The following is a 23,618-nucleotide window of genomic DNA, read 5'->3' as shown; positions in this document are numbered from 1 at the left end:
GGGCTTTAATCTCATATATTATGAGAATTTGATGAACTTAGATGGATTTTCAGATTTTGATTACATAGGTGATCCCAATGATAGGAGGAGTACTCATGAAAATTGATTTTTCATGCATGCCAAGCTATTTAGCTTAAAGGCTACTTTTTACTCTTGGTTTTTTTTATATTGCTCAGCTCACACCTCTCTTTTGTAACAATATGTCTACATAGGCATTAGCAAAGAAATGACTTCATTGTGCAACAACCAAAAACATTGACAAAGGAGCAATTTATACAAGAAAGAGCACTAGGAAGACATAATTTTACATCTCATGGATACAAATGTGGGTACAACGAATCACTTAGAAGATAACTTTGGGATCATATCACGTTTGTTTGCAAAACACAAGATAACTTAACATGTATCTTTGGGATCATGTTTGTTTGCAAAACACAAGGCATCTACTTAAGGAAGAATGTTGCCTTTGAGGGGGGATGAATCAGCACAATATGTGCAACATCTTCTCTCACTTTGTAGCATCATGTAATTGGGATTATCTTCAGATTGTTTTGAGCTTGAGGAGGGATGCAAGTGTCAACTCCATCACATAGCATCCTTAAAAAAGGTTGATGATGCATGATCTTGATGTTGGGTTGTATGTCAAGTTCATATTTATCATATTACATGTCCAACTGAATGGTTATACTAGATTTAACAAAAATAATCATTAGTTTTTATATTATTATGAACTATTTACTACTGCACCCATATTCATTGGTTTTCAATACTATTACTATCGTAACCATGTTGATTAGTTTTTACTACTATTTACTATTGCAACCATATTCTTAGCATAAGTTCATTGCGCAACAATTCAATAAAAAATGAACCATTGGATAAAGACGAGATAAAAAGATGAAATGTAGATTACAATGTATTGTACTCTTTTACTGCTAGGATTTTCAAGATCATGTATAAAATCCAAAATAAGATGAGATGTAAATTATAATGTGTTCTGCCCCAATTTTCAAGATCGAGTCTAAAATGCAAGATATTTACATTTCTATCTTGCAAGACTAATTTACATTAGTCCTACAAGATATTTACATTAGTCTTACAAGATATTTACATTAGTCCTACAAGATATTTACATTTCTCTCTTGCAGGACTAATTTTTAGCTTTCTAGGCATGATAATCTTCACCTCTTAGGTATAGATTTCCTAGGATTGAGCCATTGGATGCAAATGATGTCTTCTAGACGTTTGTGGATAAACTTATGGAGAAGCTTGTCATTGTTGGGATCCTCTTGATTCATCAAAGAGCTGAGTTATAGTTGTGGAGAAACTTATGGAGAAGATTGTCATTGTTGGGATCTTCTTAATTTATCAAAGAGTTGAGTTATGGTGTCGTTTACATGCACTTAAACTGTAGAAATTTAGGAGCAGTCTTAACATGCTCTATAAGCATGGTGATCATGTCAAACGAAACAACTTAGCATAGATTATTGCAATAGGACCCCCACGTTTGTGAAAAGAAGAAAATCATTAATTATAGATAACTTTCGATATAGATAACCTTCATGTGGTAAGCTTGTTAAAGGTTATTTAACCTTTAAAATTAACAAGTGCTTGTTTGTAGCGCTTCATTCTAAAACTTAAGGGAAAAATGAAACGTCATATTTCTATATTGAATCTACAGCCACATAGACATGTAACTACTCAAAGTTCACATTGAGAGAGGGTGGGTTCATTTGGAAAGCTTTCTCAGCGTTCTCTCTCTCGATCGTCGACACTCGATTCAAATGGCCGTCATTAAATGTATGTTTTTTTTGAGTTCATATATTGAAAACTCTCTCCACTTTTTGACAACTCCTTCTTGTTGCTTGTAAAAGACAAGGGCATCGTGTAGACAGCAATCTCTCTCTAACAAATTATCGTCCATAGGAATTTTCGCCATGATTTTTTAAAATATAGATGGTTGCACTTTCCTATTCGATGTAAGTCCTTTAGTCTTAGGATTAAGAGATTCTCCCTTAGCTTTTCACATTATAGCATTTCAAACATTGCAATTCATTACCTCTACAACTCTAATAGCGAACTTTTACTCATTGCACTAGCTTAATTATCAATTCAATCATCCTTACTTCCTAGACCTGAACAATTGGTGCCCTACTTCCTTCTTGCGACATTGGAGCTACTACATTTAGGGCTTCATACCCACCTTCTCCTTGATAAGATTGGCCTTCTATTTTTATTGTTGAAATATACTCTCTCTCTCTCTCTCACACACACACACACACACACACACACACACACACACACACACACACACACGTGTATGTATTGATGTGTGTACATACACACACACACACATACACACACATGTGTATGTATTGATGTGTGTACATACACCAATACATATAAACAAAATACATACATAAAGACACACAGACACATACTTTTTTTTTTGGTTAAAACACACACACACACACACAACTATGAGGAGAGTACCGTTATAATGAGTTATAGCAACCGATAGCAATTTGCAAGCCCTAAGCTCTCTAAACGATGGAAGAAGGGGTGCTTTGACAAGGTTGCCGTCTGTAGGTTCGATTGAAATCTAATGCAAGAAGGGTCGTTGGAAAAAAATATGCTAGACATTAAGGAATATAGAATAGGAAGTAGGGGAGAGACAATGAAGATGACAAGGAGGTGGGGAGAAAGTGACTACCTAAGTAGGTTAAACTTGGATGATGGGTTTCTAACTAGGCCCATTTTGGCCAAGTTTCCTCTACAAAAGGGGAAATGCATTTAATATACTCATGCCCAATCAGGGTTCACAGAAAACCTGGAAAATGGACTAACATTTTTTATTTTACCTATAAATTTTATTCTCTCAATTTCAAAAAATCCACTAAATTTAAGGTGTTTTAGTTATATTGAAGCTCAAACATCTTCAAAAATTCTCAAACTAAATCTTTAAAAGGTTAAAGCCCAAGTTTTGGTGATTTGTTGATTGGGAACATTGCCCCAAATTCACTTATGCGTGGGAAAACCCTTTTTTAACTACTAACCATTTTAGTTGGCACCATGCTGAAAGAATGTGCAGCGAAGAGGGTTTATCTGATTGCAAGGATGAAGAGTTGAAAGCCATCAACAGACAGGTGGAACGGAAGAGATGCAGTCCAGCAGCACGCCGCGGGGTTTTGGCCACAGCGAACATCTCTCTCTCCCGCGCTCGGGGCTTGCTGGATTCTGCGGAAGATGCCCCGCCAGCTCCTTCACCCCCTCCAAGCTGCTGCTCCGCCATGGCCGCTCTGCAGCAGCCCGCGCTTGCCTCGGCAAGGAGAGCAAACACGCGGAGGAAACTCGCAAATTTTTCGAGGTACTTTTCCTTAATACTCAAACCACGATAGCAGGATCTGTGAAGATGGTGTTTCAGTCCTTACAGAACTATCCTCTCTATGTGATGTGAAGTTTCAGCCCTTACAAAATTATGCTATTTTATCTGTGTGCGCGTGCACGCCTGTATAATGTCTTATTGAGGGAAAATAAAGCCTGTAATGGACAGAACATCCCGTATAGTATGGAACGTTCAGTCCTCATATATCATGTCAAGTTTTCTTTTTCTTCTTCTTCTTTTGGTACCAAATTGTGACTACAGAAAGATTTACTCAAAGAAAGAAGAAGGGATAATGCAAAGCAACTGAGTCTGGAAGCAGGTCGTCCCGCCCAAAGGCTTTACAACTTGTGGCCGCAAAGCTGCCACAATACCAATGGGGGCCTACGATTTGTACTCAGGACCTCCCCTCCCCAAGTCACTAGCCCACACTGCTATGCTACACGCCCATTGACACGTCATGTGTTCTTCTTGCTCAATACACGGATCTTTTGACAGTAGATTGATTACACTTATGTTGTTTATGCACACCATAATACGTATGACTATGCAGGTATCTGCCAGTTTAAAAATAGAGCAATGTACCTAACGTACCTTACTCCAATCAGTACTTTCTGTTCTTGTTCCATACGGTACAGTTTGACAGTACCGAATGTTTCTAACCATCTTGAGCCAGTAAAGTGTCCAGCAGGGGGCGCCCAAGTCCGACCATCTGCAGCACCACAGTTTGACTGCAAAACATTGTCTTTTCACATGTACAAGCCCAGGAAAAATTGCCCAAGCATTTTAGCTGGTCTTACTGAATGTGAAAATGCCATTGGCTGACTGCTGGCAAAAACTCATTATTAGCCTGGCAGCCCAGTAATGAGAGTGCACTCCTTGTCCAGGAGCTGGATAGACCCATTATTTCTGTTTTTGAAAACCCGAGGTTCCTCTCTTGCCCTTAAATCTTGGTTGTATGGATAACAAAACATTCTATTGGCAACATCTAGACTAGGGCTATGTTTCTACTCCTTTTTCTAAGGATTATTTCAACCAATCCTTGCAGGCAATCCGGCACAAGGAAAGACAGCGTATGATACACTTGAGAGAGATGAAAGAAAAGGGGGAGCGGCAGTATGAACTAGAGGTCGTGCAAGCCAGAGAGTGGGCAAAGTTCTTGTCCAAGCTGCAAGGGAAGGCAAAGGGCACGTATTGGGATCCTGAACCAGCACCTGACATCTTGTTTAGTGACTTTGTGAGACTCTTGGAAGACAAACAAGTTCAGGTCATGGAGTATGCCAATGCAGGCGAGGATGTAGCAGGTGGTACACGTTCTTTTTTTTGCAGCTCGCAATCAAATTGAGTATCACCTTCTTTCAGCTTGCCCCTCTCTCTCTCGCTCTCTCTCTGCTCTTCACTGTATATGTAGTCAGTTGTTTTCATTTCGTTTTTTCATGATCTAGTTACCTCATGGAACTATTGTAACCCATTTTGGTCTCAATAGACCCTTTGAATCTTTTGTAGATGTTTAATTAATTTTCTTTCTTTCTTTCTCTTGCTCACAAAGGCAAGCCTCTTGTAGGCTTTTTTTTCTGTTGTTCAAATCCAACACAAGTTGAAAAGCTCATGTACCTTCACACCATTCTGTGTAAAACTGAAGCATTTTCTTTGACATCCTTACAGTTATACTCCCGCATATCATCCAAGATGGCCAGTCAACTTCTACCGTAGAAAAGAGTGACCAAGCTAGTGAAAAATTAATTTTTAAGCGACATAAAATTGAGCAGATGCCAGCAGATAGTTGGAATGACATTTGGGGCCAACTACACCAGCAATTGGTCCATGTAGATTTTATCAACACAAAAACGATCCTAGCAGAAATTCAGCCGACCTTAATCATACTTGTTGTGTGGTCAATGCGGGTACTTATTGCGTATGTCATCTACAAATGGCTCAACGACAAGCTCTATCCCTTGTACAAGCTTAGAGATCCAAATGAAAGACCAAAGATAAAGCGGCTTAAGCTTGGTGGCTTGGATGATGAGTACCTTGGTTCCCTTGGTCAGAGTCGGTAAGTGCACTTTGTCCTTTCAGTTCAATGCTTCTTTCTTGTACGTGCTATTCTAGAAAGCTTTTTGTAACGAAGGCTTTTAGCATCACATGGTTTGTGGGTATCCTTGCAGGGCAAGATTTATTTCAGCTGAGGAAAGAACAGGTGTGACTTTTGATGATTTTGCGGGCCAGGATTACGTGAAGCGTGAGCTTCAGGAAGTTGTGAGCATACTAAAAGGAGCCACAGAATTTGCTGGGCTTGGTGTTTATTGCCCGAAAGGAGTTCTTCTTTATGGTCCACCAGGAACTGGAAAGACATTGCTGGCAAAAGCTATAGCTGGTGAAGCAGGCGTTCCTTTCTTCTCTGCCAGTGGTTCAGAGTTTGTAGAGGTTAGTCTCAAGGGGTCATATGTATTGCTTCTTTGTCTCAGAGTACTTGACTTGAAATCTTATTGGATTTAGTCTAAATATTCTTGAGTTTGTATAGGTTAGTCTCAAGAGGTCATATGTATTGTTTCTTTGTCTCGGAGTACTTGACTTGAAATCTTATTGGATTTAGTCTAAATATTCTTTCAGGCGTATTGGGGTCCTCTTTCTATGCCTCCAACATGATCAATATTGGAAGTAATTTGTTTCAATTTGGGGGTTATGTTTGCAAGGAATTTATGCAAACTTTTCTTCTAGATGTTTGTAGGTGTAGCAGCAGCACGCGTGAGGGACCTTTTTACACGTGCTCGTCAATTTGCACCATCAATAATATTTATTGATGAGATAGATGCCATCGGTGCCAAACGTGGGGGACCGGATGTGGGCGGGGTATGCTTGTTGGAGTAAATTTTTGCTTATAACATTTGCATTTCATTGCTCATGGTCTGAAATAATAGTGACACTTTCTTCAATGGTTTTACGCATAGGGAGGAGTGGAAAGAGAGCAAGGGTTAATTCAAATCTTGACTGAGCTGGATGGTTTCCAAACATCAAATGCGCAGGTGAGAACCTTTGGCTGTGTGATTTCAAAGAATGTTGAATTGAATCCAAATGCTGAGGTTTTTAATACAAGCAAATGTTTCTCCAGGTCTTGGTTGTGGGAGCAACAAATAGACTTGACATGCTGGATCCAGCTCTTTTGCGCAAAGGACGCTTTGATAAAGTTATTAGTGTTGGTCTTCCAACTGAAGAAGGGAGGCTTTCAATTTTACGGGTCTGTTATTGTCATCTTTCTTGTGGCCACTTATCTTTATTTTATCTAAGTAAAAGGTTTCTCTTGGTGCACATGTGCATGCAACACGGCAAACAACATGGCAAACAGATTACAATCACATGAAGTTTTGTCTGCGTCCAGTTGTACATTGGCCTTGATCTCTGTGTACTATTCATTGTAAAGGAAATTCTACACAAAAGAAAGAAAAGGGGGGGAAGGGGGGGGCCATTGGGACCCAGGATGGCTGTGATGTGTACCTTGCCAACTCTACACATCGTGGTTTATAGATGCACCAACTTTGCTGGATCCAGTCAGTCATGCTTTTGCTGCAGCTACTTGACATTGGTGTCAGAGCAAGTGCAGCAAAGCATAGTTTATTTTTCTTTGCTCATAAGGAATTTTTTTTTTCAGTCTCAAGGTAGGTATTTACCATTGGGAGGAGATCACAAATGAACAGTAGGGTAAATTATCACTGGCTGGATATTAATCCATGAAGATTATGGATTATGGCTATGGTAGTTTCTCATAGAAGTTGGATGGCCGATATGCTGACATGGCTCCATGAAAAGTAAGCCCTAGCGTCTTATACCACCAACACACCTTGAGGTGTTGTACGGAGTATTCCTTGCTAGGCTACGATTCTAGGACAAGAGAAGCTCTTCCCTGAATTGAGCCATTAACTTACTTATGTAGATGACCATTAATTTAGTGCCTAAACTAGCCAAAGCCTCTAAAAACAACTAGAGCTTTCCTAAAAGATGCCTCATCTCTGCTCATGGGTTAGACCTGCCGACCCCTCGAGAGCTTGGGATGTAACATACTTTCCACCTGGTGTCCTCAACAGTGAATCTAGGAAAATGACTTTTGACAACGCACACTAGACGACGAGGTTTGTGGTATTTTTGGTCAAGTTTGGACACTCAAATTTGGGGCTGATTTGGGAGCGCCCAATAGGTGCCTGGGTAAGGCACCCATAGATGGGACACCTTTTGGGCACAATATCATCATAGCCTTCTCAAAACAAGGCAAATGCTGGCCATAATCCGCTTCAAGATCCATGGTGCCTTCTCGAGGCCTTAGCTGATTATGCCTGGCAAGAAAGTTACCATTGCTTACCAAAAGTTTTACAACACTTTTGTAGACATCTATGTCATGGGTAGTGTACACGCCAGCAGCCGTACTGGTCCACATCAGCGGCTATACACCTGCCAGGTGTGCTCGAGTTGGAACATTTTTTATGGAGGGAAGTTTTGGGGCTTTTGCAAAAATCGACATCCTGCATCAAAATTGGACCTCCTGAAGCGCTTGCTGCAATTTTGGGATTTTTTTGTCCAAAATCGACAAATTGGATCACCATTGGTTCCAATTTTTTGGGGCTTTTCGCAAAATCGACTCCCAACGGCTCTGAAATCAACATTTGATTAGTAATTTCTATCCCTACACTTGAAATTTCAAGACATTTCATGTTTACAGCGAACAGTGGGCCACTCTGCAGCCATACAGGTTGCATTTAGTGGACATTGCATTTATAGTGTGTTTGGACACTTGTAGTGTTTGGGTCTGATATTTTGTGCAGGTTTTTATGATTGGCAATGATCTATTCCGCATGCTTATAGCTGAGGACAAATTGGATGGGACTAATTATCCATTGTGGGCATACACGATGAGGCACCGTGCACACACATACTTGATTGATTGATGATCAGTCAATACCACAAACTTGGATCCATATAAATAATGCCTCCAAACCTTGAGAGCGTAAATGGCAGCCTAAAGCTTCTTCTGAAGGGTTGACCAATGAGATTGATTGTTGTCCGGCTTTCGAAAGCAACAGGTCTACCCTTTGGAATAGAGTAGTCCCGATCGCATAGTCACTCGCGTCGGTCTCAAGAACATAGGGCCGACTAGTGCTAAGGTAGGTGCTTCCTTGACTTTATCTTTCAAAAGTCTGAAGGCCGTATCTAAATCGTTATTCCAAGGGATAGGCTGATTCGACTTGAGTCCACGACCTTTCAACAAGCCGGTCATCGGTAGTGTGAGCTGAGAGTACTCTCGCACAGATTTCCGAAGAAAAACAACAAAACCGAGAAAAGAACGAAGTTGTCTCACCGTATGTGGTATTGGCCAAACCAAAACCTTCTACACTCGGTCATAGTCAATGCTCAATCCATTTCATGTGATTTTGTGTCCCAAGTAAATGATTTCTATCATAAAAAACTTGCATTTACTAAATTTAGCATACGGTCGATTTTGTCTTAATATAATCAAGACAATCGTGAGGTGTCTAACATGATCGTCAAGAGTATGACTAAACCAAAATATCGTTAAGGAACACCACCACAAACTTCCCTAAATGTTCACGAAAAAGATTGTTCATAATTTGTTGGAAAGTGGCTGGAGCATTGGTCAACCCAAAAGGTAATACGAGAAACTCGTAAAGGCTATACCTAGTCCGAAAGGCGGTTCTTTTGATGTGCCTTTCATGAATACGTATCAGGTGGCAGCCAATACGTAAATCTATCTTAGTGAAATACTTTGCCCCTACTAAACGGTCAATCAGGTCATTTGATTTAGGAAGAGGATAACAGTTCTTGATTGTCACTTTGCTCGGTCTCTTGTAATCTACACACATTCGCCAGGTGTTATCCTTCTTTCTCCTAAGTAGCACAGGCACACCCCAAGGTGATTTACTTGGATGGATTTGGCCTATCCTCAAATAATTTGCAAGTTGTTTGGCCAACTCATCTTCCTCAGCATGGCTCATCATGCAAGGCGGAATGCTAATAGGTTGAGCACCAGGGACTAGATCAATACGATGATCCACTGCTCTTTCGGGTGGTGAACCCGATGGTAGCTTCTTAGGAAATACATCTTGAAGTGAGTGAACTAACTTCTTTAATTCTTTGCTTTCAAACACACTTAATTCATTAACATCCATAGTAGGTACGAGAAATGAAGAAAGTGGAATCAAGACACAGTGGAAAGCAGTATCAAAGAAGAATCCATTATATTTCCAAAATCAAATGTATTTACAAGAGGTCCTTGAGAGGAATGTATACAATCACCCTGAATGTAAAATTAGGTGTTCATATATTCAAAAGAAAAAGAATGACTAAATCAATCTATCTGGACCTTAAGGGTCTTAAAACCACTCAATCGCTAATAGCAAGTCTACATGCTCTAGGTGCATAACATAGCACTCTAGAATACCTCTGTAGTCCTGAATCCGGATTGGTAGCTTCTTCACCTTTCGATCCCACTTGCCGCCCCGCAGGTAGGCGTACCTCGTAGGGACAATCGCCAGGCGTCGTGTCTAGACCCAATTTCTACACAAGTTTGTAATTGACGAAGTTGTGTGAGCTTCCGGGGTCCATAAGAATGTGTATCCTATGGCCGTTTACTTCTCCATAAACTCGGAGAAGATCATGCAAGTCAAAAACCTTAGAGTTGAACAGACAATCGGAACATGAACTAGGGCGAGAAAGTACATTGACTGAAGTACCTGTCAAAGACAACTAGTTGGCTGCGTTCGTCTTGGGTCCTGCGTTTGTCTTAGCACCCTTCTTCTTTGGGCACTCGTTACGCATGTGTCCTTTTTCTTCGCAGATGAAGCAACGTCTCTCCTCCTTGAGCTTCAAAGCCTTGAGGGGGACGGTTTTTCTTCGCTGGAGTCGAGTTAGAATTCTTCAAAGGTTGGTCCGAAGACTTTTCTTTTGTCGTGCTAGTCATTGGCACAGGGAACTTCCTTTTGTGCTTGTTCCCCTACTTGGTTATGGTCTTGGTTTTGGAAGAGACCATCGTATTATCATAAATATGAGCAGAGTGAATGGCCTCATCCAAAGTTTTGCACTTGTTATTCTTTACTTGTAAATAGTACGAGTCGGGTAATCCTGCTACGAATATACCCAGTAGAGTAGTAGAATCCATCTTCGTAGCTTTCATTTGCAAGTCTCTAAATTTTTGGAGGTGGACCTCATAAGTGAGGTTCTGTGAGGTCATGGTCAAACTGGCAAAGTGAGCAACTATGTTGTAGTCATCCTCCTTCTTGAGGAACTCTTTCTTAAAGACTTCTTCAAACTCCGCCCAAGTTGTAGGTTTAGGTTTGAGTTCTTTCCACCGGAGCAAAGCTTTGCCTGAGAGGAAACCTGCTGCTAATTGAATCTTTTTGTTATCGCCATATGGATGAAACTGGAAGTGGACCTGCCACTTATGTAGCCACATGTCCACAATCTCCTTGGTACGTTGCTTTTGCTCGCCCCCGAATTGCTTCGGAGTGATGTTGGGGCCTAAAGTAGATGCCAAGGTATCCATGCCCGAAAGAGTAGACAAAGTAGTGGTTAATAAAGAGAGAGAATTCTCCAAAGTATGCATCTGCACGGCGACCTGTGCTGATGCTCTTGGAAATAAGCCTCGAAAGTAACTTTAAACTCTTGAAAATCAGATTTAGTCACGAAATCTTCGAAAAGATCACCATTGGTAGCCTTAGGAGTTGGCAAGTCTTCGTGCTCGGGAGCGGGCTCATATTTGATTCTTGGGTCGACATCCCAGAGGAGGAGAGGCAAAGAGAAAGCAAAAGCTCCCGAAAGCTAAGAGAACCCACGCACAAAGGGTTCGGGGAGCGCTAAGAAGAGCTGGCTACCAAAGGAAGAGAGAAAACAAGGAGGCATTGCCAACCCGAGATGGTGCAAGAAGCCTTCACGAGAAGTCCCGTGCTAAAGTCTGGAAACCCATGCTGGTTTTTTGAACCCACGTTAGTTTTTTTTAAAAAAAACTTCCATGCTGAGTTTTTTAAGTGCGCGCGAGTTTTTTTTAAGAAAAACTGCCACGTTGGTTTTGAAAAGAAAACCCATAACAACCTTTTTGTGAAAGGCCACGCTGGATACATGTTTTTGTTTAAGCCATGTCACATGCGAAAAAAAAAAACAAAAAAAAGGGGCTGCCATCAAAAAACGTGTGAGAATCCAGTTAGCGCTAAAAAAAAAAGTGGAGTTCTTAGAAAATTGACAGAGCTAAAAAAAACGGTGCACCCGGGCCTTGTTGCATTGTCTTGGTTGATTAGAGGAGACAACAGTGTGTGGCTTTTGTGGGACACAGATCTGTGTGTGTATCCTCTTTGCTAAGAGGTCTTAAGGGTTGCCAGATTGGACATGCAGGTTTCTTTTCCTTGACTGGCTTTGTTGTACTCAGTTAAGCTTTTCCATTGAATTTGAATAAAGAAATACCGAAAGGGGCGCCAAGCTTTGGGACCAACAGGTGTCGTTCTCCTTCTTGTTTTGGAGCACTCTAGCTCCTGTTTATTTGATTAATTGTCTGGACTACAATTGGATTGGGTGACTGCTAGTCTACCGCACTTTGGTTTCTACCAGAGGCCGGTTTCACTAGCCATCCTTCACGACCCACTTCTTGACCACCACACTTCTACACGGAATCCAATGATGCAAAGAAAGCAACAAGTCTAAATATCAGAAAAAAAACGGGGTATGACATGAAATCATACCTCTTCTTGACCTCTTTCTTTTCCTACCTACCAACTTGCTCACTCTTCGAGGCATGTTTTGATACCACTGTCAATACCCCAAGGGTCACCTGGTAGAGCAATCCATAAATAAGACCCGAAACTTGCAAAACAAAGCCATAAACCGTGAAGGGGGTGCACGCCTGACTCACCACCCAACCATGATAGCCGTGGGCAAAGCCCACAAGACCTGGCTATCCCCACCGAGCCACGAGCTGAGCTAACTAGCTAGACGTACCGACCAATCTCTACTCCATGACGTCCCATACCGCCAATGGAGCTACCCTCGCAGGCCTCTAGACTGCTGTCAGTCTCAGCTACATGAAGCAGGTGGATGTCTGCACTAGATCCAGGCTCCTGACTGTAGAACTCTCGCATAGCCTTGCAAGACTCTGGCGAACTGACTGACCAGGGCCACCCTTTTATAGACTCTTGGCCGATCACCGGGCGTCCACACATGTGCGCATGTCCGTGAATCCATCCCTAGCCCAGCTTGCCAATTTGCATGCAGAGCTCCAAGCTACCCCAAGCCTCGAAGCTAGTCTTGTGTGCGTGTTGTACACGATAGATACACTCTGTGCACATGACAGCTCTATAGCTTGTCCCAACACACCACCGTGAGGAGTGTTAAAAGAGTGGTTAGCAAACATTGTAAGATAAGCTAATCACAAATATTAGTCTACTTGATTACAAGAGACAACACAAAGAATAACAAGGAGCGTTCCCAATCTATTCACAAGAGAGCAACCATAGATGGCTTGCCTCTTGAATAGATGACTACTCACAAAGAAATGAAGCTTGCATAAGCAAGAGACAATGACTAGAGTATTGTTGCCACAAAGGCTCACGTCTCTATTGCTCTCCAAAGGAATACACCAGAAAGTCTACAACAAAGAAGTGTCTACCCACATAGGGTGTTGGGGGTATTTATACATCTTGCCAAGGGGGGCCGCCTAGATCAAGTGGGCATGCTACTTGCCTCCACAAGGTCATCCTCCACCACATATCCAAAAAGTGCCTAAGATACCTAAGGTCACCTTGGACCACTATGATTAATCACATCATAGTCCAATGGCTTACAAAGTATTAAAACCACCCACTTAAGGTAGTGTGCCTACAACTAATGTAGATCACATCTTTCAACACCATCTCTTGATCTACGTACATCATGTGCCACATAGTCTGCGGAAAAAACAGAGGCAAATGAGGCACGAGGAGCGAGTTTGGTGGATTGACAAGGACCATCCAAAGGGATATCAAAGGGAAGTATACCAGAATCACGCATGGTTTGTTGATACCAGCGAGGTAAAGGGTCCCTGGGTGGTTGTCGAGAGGAAGGAGCCTCCTCAAGAGGTGAAGTTATAGGTAATTGATGGAGTTCATTTGGCACAGTCTGAGATACTTGTTCAGTTGGTATGGGCAACGGAAGGCGAGGTAAGTCTCGCTCATCAAAGACAATGTCTCGACGAACGAAAACTTTATTTGATCGTGGATCAAAAACTTTGTAAGCCTTTGATTCAGAAGAGTAACCCACAAAAATGAGCAACTCACTCCTTGGCTCAAGCTTGCCCCTTGTATCATTCAGAGTGTGAGTATATGCTCGACATCCAAAGACATGGAAATGGGAAACGGTTGGCTTTTCGCCAAAAAATGCCTCAAATGGGGTCCTGTGGACTTCTTCCACCTTGACCAGTATGGGATTATTATGACCAGTATGGGATTATTTGGCATTGAAATTGCACTTAAGAAAGATTTGCGGCTAAGTGCATCTGCTACCACACTATCTTTCCCAGGGCGAAATTCGATGTCAAAGTCATATTCTTGTAGAATTTCAATCCATCTCCTTTACCGCATGTTGAGGTTAGGCTGGGGTGAAGGTCCATTTCAAAATTTTGTGGTCAGTTACAAGCTGGAATTTGCCCCCTAAGAGATAATGTCTCTATAATTTGAGGCAATGAACAACTGCTAAGAGCTCCAAATCATGGGTGAACAGCAACCGTGGGGCAACGGTTCAGAAGATACACTGTAGTGTTGACCGACTCTGACCAGAGGCGTTCAGGCAGCTCAGCTGCAAAAAGCATGGAGCGTGCCATATCCATGACTGTTTGGTTCTTGCGCTCGACCACTCCATTCTGTGAGGGAGAGTTGGTGGAGGTGAGTTGGCGTTGAATGCCACGATCTTGCAAGAACTGAGAAAATTGATGGGAGATAAATTCACCACCATTGTCACTACGAGCAATCCCAATTGAGACGCCCATTTGATTGGTGACTAACCAAGCCCATGTGGAAAAGTATTGGAAAGTGTTAGATTTATGCTTTAGGAAATACACCCACGTGTATCTTGAATAATCATCAACAATCAACATGTAGTATAGAGATCCATTCAAGGAAGGGGATGGGGATTGGCCACTCAAGTCGAAATGAATCAACCTGAGAATTCTCGAAGCTCGATGAGTAGCGTGTTGTGGGAATTTGGAGTGATGTTGTTTACCCAGTTGACAGGGCTGACAGACATCCTTTGTTAGTTTGAGGCTGGGTATACCTTCAACTAACTTGTCTCGAGATAGTTCATAGAGAGTGGAATAGGGTAGATAACCATAGTGAAAGTGCCATAGTCGTTCAATGTCCGAGGGAGCTTGGGTCACATAGGCCTGAAGCCGATGAAACTATGAGCCAACAGAAGATGGCTCAGTTACAAAAGTGGAAGGTTGAGACCTAAATTAGGGACAAGATAGACATTGTCCAAGGTAGCCTGGTTGGGGCCAGTGTTGGTGTCAAATAAGACTGTGCCAATGGATTTGATGGGCATCATTGTGTTGTTGCCACATCGAACTTCTCCCTTAACGGGACGTTGAGAAATGAAAATGTCAGCATTACGTGCCATATGGTGAGTAGCGCCACTGTCAACTACCCAAGTGACAGGATGACCACAGGGAAGAGTTGGATGGGCCTCAATAATGGGCACAGAGGGATTATCAGGTAACTGACAAATCTGAATGAGGGCAGAGGCCTTTCCTTGTGGATGACCTTGTTTAGGCCTTCGTTTCTTCTTTTTTGTGGAGTGGTGGCTAGAATCAATCTTAAGTGTGACCGGAGTAATATTGGCCGAGGGACCGGGATGAGCTGTAAGGGAAGACCAGTCAGACATCTCTTCAGGAGTGGTGAAAGAAACTGACTGGGAAGGTGGGGCTTGAGCAACTTGACTATTAGCTCACCACTGGGAGGAACACGGGCTCGCCACTGGGAGGAACGCGGCCAAGTAGAACCATTTCCTTGTTGTTGGGTCCTTGGAGGGGAGCTTGGTAGAGTAGGTGCTGGATTGCTACCCCCTGTGGAGCGCCAATTTGGGGCATTGCGACCACCTTGGTTGTTTTGGCGGGTGGAGGTAGTGGGGTTGGAGTTGTTGCCTCTATTTTCCTTGGTTTTAAAAAAACACTCATCATCAACATGTCCAGGTATTTGGCAAGAAGTGCAAAATCTTTTCTTTTTGGGAATATTTTGCCAGTAGGGAATGGGTGTGGAGGCAGGATTTTTGGAATCAGTGTTGTTGTCGAGAGATTTGCCTTGATTTCCTAAGTTGTTGTTCCCTTTTCCTTGCTGTCCTTTTTGAGTAGAGGTTGTATTGGACACAAGGGCCTCCTCTTGAGTGGAGGGAGAGGATGACTTCTTGGGATGAAATTGGTCATGCAACTGAGCGAAACGCAAGAGTTGGCATTCACACTCATATAGGTTAGGCGTAGGCTCTAAACTAGTGGTTTGTGTGACCAAAGTAAAGAAGCTATGTGGCAACTTGTTTAGTATAGAGTGATAACCTGATCTTCCTGGGACTTGGCAGAGCCAGTGGTGGCAAACTCGGCGCTAAGGCGCCGATATTCAATAACTTTGACGGTCAGGTCATCCCCTTCTTTGGTAGAGAAAAGTTAAATTTGATGCTCAAGATCAATGCGACGCGTACGATCATGTGCGGCATTTCTCTCTGCGAGGTGTGCCCATCTGTCAGAGACATAGGGGAACTGCTGGAGTTGTGAATGAAACTCGGGCAAGAGGCCTTGCATGAGCACCACTATAGCAATGGCATTTCTAGCTTCCCAAATGCGGATGACTTTAGGAGGTACTAGAGAAGGGTGGGGTTTTGGTTCAAGGCCCTTTACTAGGTTCTAGGAACCTTGGGAAGTGAAAACTTGTTCCATAAGATTAGCCCAGGTTGTATAATTAGACCCGTTAAAACGAGTCTTTTCTGTGAAAGTATTTTTGGACTTAGAAACATGAAAGGAAGATGGTGGGGAAGTCCAGGAAGGCGGGTTTCCATATCCAGAGTGTAGAGTGTTGAGGAGAGAAACCTGACAGTCCACCAAGACCAGGCATGGATGAAGGATCTGTCAAGGGTGCTCCATAAGATGGAATCAAGTTTCGGGTACTCAGCATAGGTGGAATACCAGGTTGAGGTACGAAACCTGGAGAGGGCACATAATTGGGAAAAACACCAGTGCCAGAGATGGGTTGGTAAACCACTTGATACCTTGGAATGCTGGGTGGGACCGCAGTGCCAGAGGGCGTCATGTTAAAAGATAACTGGGTTGGGTAGAAACCATACGCATGACCCAAAAGAGGTGCAAGCAATGATGACTGCATGCCAACACTAGTAGGAAGAGGTATGGGTTGGGAGGGAGGGTTTTGTGTTTGAATTTGGGCAGTATTCCATAACACATTAGGAGTAGGAATAGAAAGTGAACCAGAGGAGAAAACAATGTTACCTCCTTGAACACCAGAAGTCGGAGAGTGAATTATACTCCTAGACCCTCCTCTATTTGGGTTCACAAAATGCCAGGGATCGAGGGTAGTTGATGGTACCATTTGTTGAACTTGTGTCATAGAAGAAGATACCCATGTAGAGTTAGGAACATACGTACTATTAGGCACATATGAACCTGAGCGGTCATCGACAGGGATGATGATGGATCTCCGAATGATCGAGGAGGTACGTGTCCTTCCTGAGGAAAAGTCCCATACCGAAGTCGAGTTTGTCGGCTAGAATGAGAAGCAGAGCTCTCTAGTTGAGGCTGAATACCTGGGTCCAATACTGGCACACTGGCTGTGGGCATGTATCTTCCTCTTGAAGTAACGGCTGATAAGCTCGGAGAAGAAAAACCATATGCCAAGGGTGTAGAGGGTGAGTGGGTAAAAGTAGGCTGGTTGTCTCCCAATGAAAGACCTCGAATAGGGCTCTCCAGTGAATGAGGAGTTCCATCCTCCGTGTGATCTATATCAGAATAAGGGGAGTCAGTATCTGGTATGAAAAGCTGATCCTCCGGAATCGAGGGTAGATGATCCATGGTGTGTACTTTCAAGGTCTTCAATCCCTTTGCTCACGATAGCTCTGATACCATGTGAGGGCAAAAGAGACCAAAGGACCAAATATATGAAAGATCAGAGTAAGAACACACAGCATGCAATGGTGATGTGTATATAAAAGATGAAGTCCAGTACAGGAGCTCTATGTGAGACTCCGAATAAGCAGAGCGAGCAGTCGTCCCATAAAATGCAGATAACAGAGCTGAAGTGACCCTGATGAAAGCGCCGATATAAGCCTGATGTAAGGCTGATGTGAGCCTGAAGTAAGGCTGCTGAAAAACGCTGATGTCAGCCTGAGGCAAACGCTGAAGACAGCCTGAAGTAAACGATGAAGTCAGCCCTGGTGTGGACGATGAAGTCAGGCCTGATGTAGGCGATGTAAATGCTGATGTGAGCTTGATGTAGGCAGCCAGTCCAGCAGCAGTAAACGCTGTAGATGAACCTGATGAAGTTATATGAGGTATTGGTCGGCCAGCATAGGAGTCGGCCCTTTTTGGGCTGGGTTAAATACCTGTTTTGGGTATATTTTCACACAAGCCATTTGTATCTTGATGGCCCAAGTGTGATACTTAGATTCATCATACCTATCTCCCCTTTTGAAATACCCATTTCCATTGCTCCCCATTGTTATAAAATGAGAGAACTACCCTTTATAGATGAGGATTTGTACAACAAAAAAGATAAGAGAACTACTACTCTTCTTGCTTCACAAAGAAGTCTCCCTCCATACAAATCCGATTTTTTATTTAAAAAACCCGTGAGTCCATTTTATTCATGAAAAATTCACAGGTAAGGGGTTTTTTTAATATGTTTGAATGCACGTGATACATAGGGTTTCTTAGTAGTGCCTGAGGTGTATGTGTATGTGTGCATGCATGGTTAGTGTTTTCTGTGTGTGTATGTGTTTATGTGTGCATGGTTGGTGTTTTGCCCATGTATATGTGTCTATGTGGGTGTGGTTTAGTACATATATACACGTGTGTGTGTGCGAGCGTGTGCGTGTGCATGTGCGTGCGTGTGCGTGTGCATGTGCGGGGGGGATAAAGAAGGGGAGGGGGTGATTTACATCATTCCCAAGATGCCTTGATGAGATGCCCAAAGAAAACAAGTAGCCCACTGCTACTTCTTTAATGCAGCCAGCAGCACAGCTCACTGCCATAGAGTTGCCTTGTTGAAGCTGCCCATCAAGGGATAATGCTGCACAGAAGCTTGGTCGTCGAGTGCTGATTGGTGCAGAAGCTGGCCATCAAGAATTCTTCACCACCTTCCGCTGGCTGCCGTACAACAGATGTAGCCGCCGTGAGTCGTGGCCGCCTTACACCTGATACAGATTTGCTTGCATGCTCAGATGTGGCCGCCTCCACCAGCTGCAGGTTTGCTTGCAGTGTCTGCTATGGAGAAGATGATTGGCCGCCTCTTCCAACCAAGGTATGCCTGTGCTGTTTGGTTGGTCAACACAAAAGGTACTGACCGAGTGTTGCTACAGCCAAGTGCATACAGTCAGCCATGATAATCACTCACTCCCAGTTCAGACAGGTTCTCGACAAAGAGAAGATTTACACACACAAATCTCTCTTTTCCTCTTACTCTTACTCTTACTCTTACACAGAAATGCTTCCTCTCTCTCAGATTTGTAGAAAGCTCTTCCTCATATGGAGATCACAATGATCACATAGATTTTGAGAGACCTCTCTCTCTCTCTCTCTCTCTCACAAGTGAATGCCTTACAGGAAGTCACTCAAATACACACACTTTCTCTCATGCTTATTTTAGCTTGTGGGTGTTGTTTTCTTTCACATTGGTGAGCTAATGAAGGTGTTGTTAATCCTCATTTCCTTCTAATACTAGTGATAATCCGGAGAGTGAGAGTGAGAGTATTTCATTCATTTGAAAGAGAGATGCACTCTAGTGTGTGAGAGGGAAACACATTCTACATTATGGTGTTACCCAAACAAACTCTCTCTCTCAATCTTGCCACTAATCAATGATTAAGAGGTTAGTTCTATGAAGGTGAGAATTAGTATTACTTCCACATGATTTCCCTAATCCCAACATGCGCCACTCAAATGGAGATTAGTTAGAGAAATAAGGGCTATTCTCACAACAAATTGACTTACCAAATCTTCCCACAAACAATGAAGCTCAACTCACAAAGGGTGAGTTACAAATAACAAAAACTTCACAAAGAAGATTAACAACACATCCCACTACTTCACCCATGATTCCCACACATGAAATGAAGGCCTAGGAAAGTCGCTCTGATACCATGTTAAAAGAGTGGTTAGCAAACATCGTAAGATAAGCTAATCACAAATATTAGTCTACTTGATTACAAGAGACAACACAAACATTAACAAGGAGCATTCTCAATCTATTCACAAGAGAGTAAGCATAGATGGCTTGCCTCTTGAATAGATGACTATTCACAAAGAAAGCATTAGTGTTAAGTAAAAGTTAGATTATTCAATCACGGGCCATTATTAGTGTTGCTTTATGTACATGCTATTTATTTTGAAGGTGTTAATGTTAAGTAAAAGCTAGAGTATTCAATCATGCTATTTATTTTGAAGGTGTTAGTGTTAAGTAAAAGCTAGAGTATTCAATCATGCTATTTATTTTGAAGGTGTTAGTGTTAAGTAAAAGCTATATTATTCAATCATGCTATTTATTGGTATTGATTTATGTACATGCTATTTATTTTGAAGCTGTAGTGTTAAGTAAAAGCTAGATTATTCAATCATCAGCTATTACCACTAAGAGGTATTACCACTAAGAGGTATTAATCACAATGAATAGCTTGCATAAGCAAGTGACAATGACTAGAGTATTGTTGCCACAAAGGCTCACTTCTCTATGCTCTCCAAAGGAATACACCTCAGAGGCTACAACGAAGAAGTGTCTACCCACATAGGGTGTGGGGGTATTTATACATCTTGCCAAAAAAAGGAGGGGGGGGGGGGAGTTTAGATCAAGTGGGCATGCCAATTACCTCCACAAGATCATCCTCCACCACATATCCAAAAAGTGCCTAAGATACCTAAGGTCACCTTGGACCACTATGATTAATCACATCATAGTCCAATGGCTTACTAAGTATTAAAACCACCCACCTAAGGTAGTGTGCCTACAACTAATGTAGATCACATCTTTCAACAAGGAGGATACTAACACCCAACACCACAACACCAGCACAAACACCAAATCAAGGTACCAATCCACTCAATTGATGTCCTCTGTCCTCCAGCTGACATAGTCGGACACTTGAATACTCTCGAAACCCCTCAAACTGATCTAGCTGACTCTACTAGGTGTCCTCCCAGGTGAGACCTTACCTTCCATAGCCCTGATCTTCTCTCTCAAACCTTCAGCTGAACTCTTCTGACACCCAACGGACCAAAGAGGCTCTCTGCTGACACTCAATTGATCAAATGCTGAGACTGAAGACTGAATTGGATAGCTACTGCTGACCCCAATTAGAAATATGTCTGCCAAGCCTCCTCAAAGTTCCGCCAACCTCAACAAACTTCAAATTCCTTGCTTCAGAACTTCACTAATCCTATTAGCTCCCCTCTGCTGACTTCCTGCTGACTGAGATCTGACTTAGCTACGTCAGCTGACTCAACCCTAAGTCAGATCTCACCACCCTTGTGTCTGCTGACACCTCCAATCCCTTAAAAACCTCAAATCCCACCAGGACTCAAGTCCACAAACTTAAGGCTGACAGCAGTTGACTGTCTGCTGACTCTGGAACACTTTTTCCTTTAATTTTGCAACTCTGACTGCTGTTGACTGACCTCTGACAGTCAGACCAAACCCTAAATCACTTTCTCTCAACCCAAAAAGACCAGATCTACCCTTGTACACCCCTAACTGATTCCTACTGATACCCAGCTAACCCTATCTGACACCCTTTTGACCTGAATCAGCCCTCAGCTGGCCTAGATCACCATCCAGTCCACAACCTATCCAATTGACTTTTGACTACTCTCTGATGGTCACCCCAGACTTCACAAGTTTCAAACCAGACACAATCTACTCTTTCACAGCATCATACTTAGCTGACTCTAGTTGACTCAGCCATATACTGCTGACTCACAATTTAGGATTTTTGACACAGAGCCGATTCAGTAAACCTTAGATCCGCACTCACACATGTTTTCCCTTGGCAATCTCAAACCAAACAACTTATACTAGAGTATAAACAACTCATAAATCAAAACCATAAACTTTCTGCATATAGATGATAATTGGTCTGTCTCAACAACCCTGAGACCTGGGGATTAAACAGAAAAGAAAGATCATCAAGAACAAGAGGGTTCCTCCACGAGATCATTCCAGCAAGTTCTACAAGCCTTTTTCTTCATTGGAACTTTTGCATCAGCAGGCAGACTGGTATCCATCCCTTCTGAATCCTTCTGAACAGTCATGATTCTGCACCAATATGCCTTGAGCCTGTAACCATTGACTCTTTTGGAATGCAACTGATCATCCAAGTCAGCTAGCTGATAGGTACCATTCTCATATGCATGCACGACCTTGAAGGGACCCTCCCATTTGATTTGAAACTTGGTCTGGAAGGTATTATCCAGTCTGTTATTGTATCTGAGAACCAAATCTCCCTCTTTGATACCTTTGTCCTTGACAGTCTGATTGAAAGCTGAATATAATGGTCCAAAGCTTCCTCTCTAGCCAACTGCAGTTCTTGAAGATCCAAGAGCCTCTCTTCATACTCATCTAAGCCACTTTCTTGATGTTTCAGAACAAACTGCGAACTAGGAATCTCCACCTCAATAGGCATCATGGCTTCTTTTCCAAATACAAGATGGTAAGGTGAAAATTCAGTAGCTGATCTGATAGCTGCCTTGTAAGCCCACAATGCTGAAGAAACATGCAGATCCAACTGCTTGGGATGCTCCTCCAAACACTTGGTCAACATAGTGCACAATTCTCCATTGAACCTCTCTACTAGCCCATTGCACTGAGGATAATATGGAGTGGAGTACCTATGTGTAATATGTAATTTTTGCATCAGCTCTTGTACAACCTCTCCTCGGAATCCAGGTCCCTAATCAGTCAGTAGCTCCAAAGGCATGCCAAATCTGGCACATATGTCTTCGAATACAAACTTGGCAACCTCTTTAGCAGCTATATTCTTCACACAACTGCTTCAGTCCATCTTGTCAGATAGTCTACTCCAGTCAGAATGTAGGTCTTACCCCTATCAGTAGTGGGTAGAGGACCAATGGCATCCAATCCCCACTTTTCAAAGGCTTCATAAGATACAATACTCTTCCTCAGCTCATATGGCAAAACCCTTCTGCCTTGTTTCTGACAGGGCTCACAGCTCCTGCACCAATGATATACATTGTTTCTCAAGCTAGGCCAAACATACCCCGCTGTCAAAATTTTCCTAAGTGTTAGCTTTAGGGCAAAATGTCCTCCACATACTCCTTCATGGCAGGAGGCCAAAATGGCAAATATCTCCTCCCTTCTAGGAACTCTCCTCAGAATCAGGTCCTTTCCCTTCATGTACAGCTGATCAGTACTGCAAAGCTTTCCTTATGAATCCATATTTTTGCCTCTTGGATATATCTGAAGGTGCATGACCTGTGTGTAAAAAGTCTTCAATCTCCTGCGAGTTCTCTCTTCCAACATCGTTGGGATGGGCTACAACAATGGCATTCACATCCAGATCCTTGCCCAACTCCCCTTTTGCCAATGCATCTGCAGCCTGATTCAACTCTCTCTTCACATGCTGTATTTGCACTTCCTGGAATTTGTGCAGCATCCTCTTTATCTGAAAATTCCATTCCTTCGATTTAGGGTTTTTGGCTTTCAAATAGCTTGAAGTTGTCTAATGACCAACAAACTGTCCCCTTTGATGATAAGCCTTTTGATCCCCTTCTTAATGCACTGCTGAAGCCCATACTCCAAAGTAGCATACTCAGCTTCATTGCTAGGCTGCACCTGCAACTTAATCCCTTCTTTAAATACTTCTTTGCTGTCACATGCACTCTGGACTATAGTGCATGGTGACAAGATGGCTCATCATCATCAGTGCAACATTGTACATTATTAGTACCTTTTAGGATGATATTTGTCGTACACCGTGACCCCATTGTAATCCTCAGTCC

The 23,618-nt window shown here is 42.6% G+C and overlaps 1 protein-coding gene across 1 annotated transcript in view; it reads left to right on the top strand.

The window, feature by feature from the left end:
- Positions 1–3,024: 3,024 nt before the first annotated feature.
- Positions 3,025–23,618, top strand: part of EMB3144 (AAA-type ATPase family protein) — a 75,618-nt gene continuing 55,024 nt past the window's right edge. Inside the window, exons 1-7 of the mRNA XM_086791385.1 lie at positions 3,025–3,367; positions 4,431–4,686; positions 5,048–5,435; positions 5,548–5,806; positions 6,101–6,232; positions 6,331–6,405; positions 6,492–6,617. Coding sequence (XP_086647511.1) covers positions 3,161–3,367; positions 4,431–4,686; positions 5,048–5,435; positions 5,548–5,806; positions 6,101–6,232; positions 6,331–6,405; positions 6,492–6,617 — 1,443 coding nt within the window. The 5' untranslated portion in view covers positions 3,025–3,160. The remainder of the gene's footprint in view (positions 3,368–4,430; positions 4,687–5,047; positions 5,436–5,547; positions 5,807–6,100; positions 6,233–6,330; positions 6,406–6,491; positions 6,618–23,618) is intronic.

The sequence above is a fragment of the Cibotium barometz genome, chromosome 56 (assembly GCF_041138505.1).
Source record: "Cibotium barometz isolate CiBa-2024 chromosome 56, ASM4113850v1, whole genome shotgun sequence".
Taxonomy (NCBI): domain Eukaryota; kingdom Viridiplantae; phylum Streptophyta; class Polypodiopsida; order Cyatheales; family Cibotiaceae; genus Cibotium; species Cibotium barometz.
The sequence above is the reverse complement of the archived record's forward strand: the minus strand, read 5'-3'. Positions and strand labels throughout refer to the sequence as shown.